Genomic DNA, 7,500 nt, shown 5'->3' on the forward strand with positions numbered 1-7,500 from the left:
AAGAACCCAAAACAATCCCTAGGCCTTCCAACACACCCCCAAAAAATTCCTAGGCCAAAAATTAATCATCCCTGTCACATTGTCGATCATATACCCTGAATCTTCCTATGATGTTGCGCTAAAAAGATCCAATTTAACTACATTGGTTTTCCGACGAGCTGATGCTTGTCGTAGGTTCATTGACAGCATCCAACCCAATAACCCACTTTATAATATTATAAAACATAACTGTGCTGTGAGGCTGGACAAGCCATATAATCTGCGATATAAAATTGAGGCGAAAGTCCCATACAAGACAATTCGATTTAGGAATTTCGTCACTTATAAATATTCGTAATTAATCAAAATTCGATATATTTTATATAAGCATAGTACAAATTGTAAAAACTATGTTTATTATATACGCAGTTGTTCTTGACCACAACCTGTAATTCAGTCTTGACTGCGAGAGGTTGAAATAAACAAATCATTCATTCATGAAATCTGAAGGGTAGGAAATAAGTTATGATTCTGGTATACTTTTCATTTGACTTTCTTGAGTTCTATATGATAATACTAACAAGCAACAGGACTAAAATTGAAGAAAAATTTATTCATAATCACAACTTATTTTACACAATTAGGTCACCATTTTGTACACACAGTAAACTGTTGAAGTGTAAATGTCATTTGAGGTTTCTGAAGATATATATGACCATAATATTTGTTTCCTGCATATTTACATGCTGTCTAAATCTGAGCCATAGTTATGCCAACTTGAAATGTCATTTAAAATAAAAGTTCAAATTCTTTGAGTTGATAATCAAGTTCCTCATTTGAATCCTCACAATTGCAGATGTGCGAGTCCAATAGGCCATCTGACAATCCAAGTAGATATTCCTCAGCCAGGGAAACTTCTTGATAAACCAAGTTTAGTTTTTCGATTTCCTTGTCATAATTGTTTATGTCTTCAAACAGTTCATGAAAAACTTCAAGGACATCCATAACATGTTCGAAAGAGAACATTGATAAATGTTTGTACAGGTATTCAACAGAACAGTTGATTGCTAAATCAATGGCTACAACCTCAGTCATAAATAGTTGCAACACCTCTCTTAAACAGCATGTAACTCACATCCAAGCTATTGATATCGCAGCCCTTCTCCTCCCCCCCTTCAATGTTGCGTTTGCCATTCTAATGTTCTGTTTCCCGGCTAGTTCTTGCACTGGAATCCATAAACATCAACATTGAAGGGGAAGGAGGGAAAAATTTCCCGCATTGTTGCAACATTTGTGACAGAGACTGTATTTGTCACTGTTAAATGTTTTCATGTGTGCGACATGATGTGACAACCGAGGAAACTGTATTGTGAAATTATTGTTGTAGGGTTGTAAGATAGGTCAAGATGGTACATACTTGTCGCCAAATACACTTTGGGCTATAGTATTAATGGTCTTGGAGGAAACTTAAAAGATGTACAGAATTATTTGGTGAAAGACTGGTTTTTGTGTGTTAATACTGTTGTTATCTGTGTGTTGGCAGAAGTAATTAAATAAAGTCAACATTAGTCAGTGATATTTTGAGAGATGATGCATCTATCAGAAACCAAAACTGCTATTAAAAAGGTACAAGGAAAGGTTACGTTTATACAAACGTTGGCCGTGTAGCACTTATATTTTAAACAGAGTTAACTGAATAGAGTGAAATGTGAAGTGCTAGACTTATATCCCATATGAACCATGTGAGCGTTAGCCCTACTGATGGAAATGGGCCCACACAAGGACATTGAAAAACTCTGACCAGGGTGGGAATTGAGCCCACGACCTTCAGGTTAGATCTCCGCGTTAGATCTCCGCCGCTACAAGGTCAGACGGGAGCAGGCCGTGGGAATTGAAGATGTTAAAGTCACGGCAATAAACATGTACAAGTACAAGGAAAGGTTACGTTTATACAAACGTTGGCCGTGTAGCACTTATATTTTAAACAGAGTTAACTGAATAGAGTGAAACTCTATAGCACTTCACATTTCACTCTATTCAGTTAACTCTATTTAAAAAGTAGATTGGTAGCTGTAAAGGAGTGTTTGCAAAGGTTTGAAGTCAAGTTGTAGAGCGGAGATTTTGAACAGTCAGCTCGGAAAGGAATGCGTCGTAGGTTGTGACCGTCGTTGGTTGCAAATGGCGCAAAGTGTTTTGGAGCGAAATAAAATAGCCGGGAACAAATTTTCAGAGGCTATCAGAAATCTTTTTGACAAGGGAAGAGGAAAAATACAGCAACTTGTATTTAAAAGGCTCATCTAATTGTGGAAAAACGTTTCTTTTTAATCCCCTTACCAGCATTTACAACACATTTTGCAACCCAGCAATTACAACCTTGGCATAGGTAGGTGCAGAAGAGGCGTAAGTTTTATTTCTAAATGATTTCAGATGGTCTGCCGACATCCCATGGCATGATTTGCTATTGCTATTGGAAGGCCATGAGGTTCACCTGCCAGCACCCAAGACCCATTACAGATGTGATTTTTCCTTGAAAGGGGATACACCCATCTTCTGGACTGCCAAGGAGGAAATTTCCTTTGTCCGCGCTGGTGTGGAGGATGAAAGAGAGACTGAAATGATGCGTGTTGGTTGGCGAGTGTTTGCATTCAGCTCAGAGCCGGATTAGCGAGGCAGAACAACTGCAGTTCCACCTTGTCCATGCTGTTTTGCTGAACTTGTCTATCCCCAGGCCTAAACTCTGCTCCTTGCCAATTAAATTATGGTTACATGTGAGTGTGTACCGAGCACGGATCACCATCCTTTTCCTTCATTTTAGCATTGTGTTTGGTGAAAAATAGGACGTTTACTAAACTATTGTGGTAGTTACTATGCATAACCAGAAATAATAGATATCACAACAGCGCCTTCCTTAGGCTTATTTGCGACGGTACACCATAGTGATCCGTTCATTGCTAAATAATTTTAGTACACTGTAATTATTTTACCAACAACAGATCACCGTGGTGTACCGTAGAAATTTTGAGGACAAAAAATTTCTAATTGCTTGAAAATCTCGCCATAGTTAAGTTGTGTTCTAGTGCTTATTTTCAAGTACAAAAACAGGCAGAGAAGACCGATTTAAAGTACTTTTGCAAGAAACGATCATGGTATACTATGATCACAGTGGTGATGTTGATTGTTTACAAAAGCAATTTCTACACGTCAATGGATTCCAGTCCTTTATCTAAGAAAAAATACCGGTAAATATCAACTTTCTTTGTAAGGGCTATGCTTAAAGTACATTATAGAAAGTAAAACAAAGAGACAATTGATTGTTGAGTAAAAAGTACAGATATATCGTTGAAATTAGTACTTGCAACGTTATTTAACGCGGGAAATGACAAAAGCAACAACCTTTTTTACATTTCCCACTGGTGTAACAGTGTACTTACACACAAACACACAAAAAAAGCATTACTGTTGTCCGCTATGGAGCTTTAAAATGAGTATTAACTAATACTTGATAGGGCCACCGCTCTTTCTGATGACACTGGTCATTCTTTTTGGAAAAGAGTCTATCAACGTATTTGCAGTTACTACCAGCAGGGTGAAAAACGTATCTATTACATGAGCTTTAAACTCTTCAAACGTTTCACATCTTATTTTGCGATCCCTTGCTTGTTTCCGAAGGTGCCTATTAACAATAGTTTGATCACAGTGCTAGTTACACGCTCAATTGCCGCTTTTGCTAATGTAGAATTTTGACAAGGATCTCCATTCTGTATCCAGAGGCAACTGACACCTTTTCCAGCCAACTATACGTCTTAAGACTCCCCCCCCCCCCCAGTTCCCTCCTTCCGACCCTTTGCAATGCATCCATGAGCAAGGCCCTCTTTTTCTCCATACTCGTAGTTGAGGTGCGATAGCTTGATCAAAAGGATTTCTCTTATATGTGATGGATGTTCCTTCCAAGTAGAAGGCAATTTATCTTTCCCAAACATCCGCGCTGAAGTTTCTTTGCATGATTTTAGCAAAAGCCACTCTTTTTGTATGATAATCTTCAGTCATAAGTCCTTTCTTCCTTGTCTGCAAAAAAAGGGACCCCGCTGAATTTAGGTAACGGGTAACTGTCCTCATTGAAACATCACTTTCTTCACTTCCCGCTACCTCCATTAATCTTTTACAGGTGAAAGTCCTGTCTCTTTTTCGTAGGACCCTGAGACAGCAAATCAGGCGCCTTCTTTGTCTTTCACTTAGCTTGAACCTACGGCCTCTTTTCAAGGTACTTCGTAAACCCGAGGGAGTGCTTCTATTTGCTTTGGAAATTCTTACAACACTTGCTGTTGAAATATCACAAAGATCAGCAACTTTACGAAAACAGTTAGGCAAGCGGAGTAAAAAAACTTCTTGTTCGCTGGCATTTTAAGGCCAAACAAACCAGCAACAGGTCGATTATTTCTGTCCAAAAGAGTACAGATGGTTGTTATCTAATTCCAGTTAACAATGAAAATTCGAGTTTCATTCCTGAACAAAAGAAAAAAACGACTAAACCACGTTTTAGAAATATGGATCCACTTGAAATAACTCATCCGTAGAAATAACAAACGGTTTAGTGTCCAAGAAAAGAATTTGTGAAGTAACTTCTTCCACCAACTTTAAGCTATTACTGGTGTACTGTTTTGTCATTCTCGTTCTCTTTCTCTCTTCTTTCGTTTCTGTTCTTCTGACATAGGCCGTCAGGCCTTGCAACCTTAGTAGATTCGAAATTAAAAATCTTAGGACATACCAAAAACTGCAATACAGAGCAAAAAGCAACCATAAAAAACACTCAGCTTTAACTTTATATCCCTCCAATGCTTGACTTGAATAACTACAGCTATATTATGTTAAACCTGGATTGAAACCAGCGAAAAATCCACCAAAAATATATTTTCCAAACCGTATCTTAACAAGAAAAGCATAGACTGTCAAGAGCTTTGCTGACGTAGCATGGCTGTGTAGCTACGTCGAGCCACAGAAAGAGTGCGAAAAATTAAGCCTCGTTCAGGTGTGTGTGAGTGTGTGACATGGATTGAGCCTGTGATCCAATCAACAACCAGTCCCGGTCAGCGGTCAACTTAAAAAAAAAAAACAGCTGACCTCGATAAGGTCTAACTTGAGCCTGCGATATGGTCACATTGGCATATATGGAGGGGCGGACAGACGGACGTACGTACAGACGTTCATGACGTCATGGCTATAAAACCAAATGTTCTCACATCGATGGGTTACCATATTTTCTTAGCTATGGTGCTCCGCGCACACGCCTTTGGCGCGCACTGAGCTCCACTATAATAGTGTGAGGCGTTTGTGTGATGTCATGTGATACCATATCTGCTACCCACTGAAGGTTAGAGCCTTCGTATGATTCATTCTTCATTTCTATGAAGTTCAAGCTTATGTTCTCCTTGTTCGGCGATGCATCAATAATCACAGGGTCGACCAAACCACTTGCTTTGACGACCTTGTGTCTCTCCTGCAACAACACACTGGCAGTCAGAGCAATCATTGGTACTCCAGGAAGAAGAGATCTTAAGTCTTTAACTCTTGCAAAGGCTTCCCTGAAGGGATCCTTCTTTCTGCGCTTGTTTCCTCCAGACATGCCCGTGTAGTAGAATGGTACATTTCAAACTAAAGTCTAACATTAACTGAATGAATAGTTTTCAGTGCTCTGAAAATACAATCATAAATTGCCTGGAAAGGTTAAACAAACAAACAAACAAACAAGCAATTACCTTAAAAAACAATTCCAGCTAGAGAATAATATATGCAACTTTATTCAGTATTTCGAAAATTAAAAATTGTAAGAAATAAAAGGCAAATTTTGGGCCACATACTGTAATAAATCCATAGACTATCTTGGTAGTAGACTATTCGTTGGAAAGGACATATTGCATGGATTCAAGTATCATTAAAAGTAAGCAGTATTTTTTAAATTAACATTTACAAACATTCACAAAATGACAGCAGGAACAAGAAATGTTTCCATTGAAAACAGACACGTCCTTATAGAAGGTTGCTTCAACTTTATATAACTTTAGAATTTTTTTTCGATTGACTTCCGGGTTTGTGACGGTTTTCTTTGTTTAGGTCTTTTAGGAGTCATTCGTATTGCTACTTTTGTTGTGTTACATGAGGACAATCGATCTGGAGGTGACAGAAATCGTAAGCTCAAAGATTGAAGAAAAACAAAAATCTTACCATTCCGTAACTGAATGAACTTCATCAATAGCTATGGCTACCGTCTGCATTCCCAATTGAGCCCCCTGTAGTTCTTTCCTCCATACCTTTGACAGCCAAGTTTCAGGGCTTCCGTAAACAATCTTGCACTTCCCATTCTTTGCAGCTTCTTTAGCCATGTCGACCTCGTCGATCCCTATTGCAGTCGCTGAAACTCCAATTTTGTTTAACTGTTCGACTTGATCTTTCATAATGGCCACGAAAGGAGAAACCACTATGATTGTGGAGATGGCATCATCTTTTTCATTCATGGAAGACATGACACGTGGTAACAGTTGAAAGATTGAACTCTTCCCGAAACCGGTAGGAAGGATTGCAGAATCATCTTTTCCAATGACTAGATTTGTTATGCAATCCTCCTGCTCTTCTCGAAGGTGCTCCACATGTGGAAAATCTTTAAGAATATTGTTAATTGCAGATTTGACACTAGATGAAAGGTCACTGATCGCCGCCATATTGCATTTCTCATCTGCGTCATTAGCATTCTAGTGTTGACACAATCTGTCAAAATTGACCAATCAGAGGGTATACCAGCTTATGGTATATCAAAACGGCCTTTAGTTAAGTTTGCCCATAGGCGTTCCCTCGCCTCCCTTCGCATGCTTTTTCTTTGGCTTTTTGGGTGCCAATTTTCGCGCTGCGCCCCAACTAAGTGAACGCCTGGAAGAGCCTACTCAGTTGTTCTCTTTTTGATCCTAAAGACGGAAATATAACAGTATCACTTTTTCTTCTGTGATAAGCTTCTCAACTTCCACCTCCCTCCCACTAGTGCAGTGCATGGTGTGGTCAGGATTTCACCATTACTATATCCATGTCCAGGAGCGTTAAAATACTGTCACCTGCTTTATTGCACAAAACTTCATTTACTGATAACTCCAGGTCAAAGTTATTCTTGGCAAGAGTTGTTATTAGATCCTCTTTAGTTTCGCCCGGAAACATTTCCCTGAGAGTTTCTACCAGGCATCCTGAAAAAAAAGGAATATTCCCTTTTAAGTCTTTTGCAAGTTGTAGGTACAAGTATCCTCAATTTCACTGTGAAATTTCTTACCTCTGTTTAATAAGCTTGGAGTTTTAAGGCTTTCACCATTGATTTCAGGTGAACCATTGTGGATACAACTGTCCTCTAAAGACCCAAAACAACTTGCACCCCCTTCAGACTTGCTGTCACGTGCGTGCCACTCACTCAGTCAATCAAAACTGCATCCGCAGATTCTAATGTTTCCTGTTAATACTAGCACAAACATGTTAGCTACATGTATTATG

General features: G+C 39.0%; 1 protein-coding gene across 1 annotated transcript; it reads right to left on the reverse strand.

The window, feature by feature from the left end:
- Positions 1-6,194: 6,194 nt before the first annotated feature.
- LOC138059275 (uncharacterized) lies at positions 6,195-6,692 on the reverse strand. The gene has a single exon (XM_068904847.1). It carries the CDS (start codon positions 6,690-6,692, stop codon positions 6,195-6,197), a length of 498 nt encoding a protein of 165 aa, XP_068760948.1.
- Between the last annotated feature and the right edge of the window lie 808 nt (positions 6,693-7,500).

Source organism: Montipora capricornis, chromosome 1 (genome assembly GCF_036669925.1).
Source record: "Montipora capricornis isolate CH-2021 chromosome 1, ASM3666992v2, whole genome shotgun sequence".
NCBI classification, from domain to species: Eukaryota; Metazoa; Cnidaria; class Anthozoa; order Scleractinia; family Acroporidae; genus Montipora; species Montipora capricornis.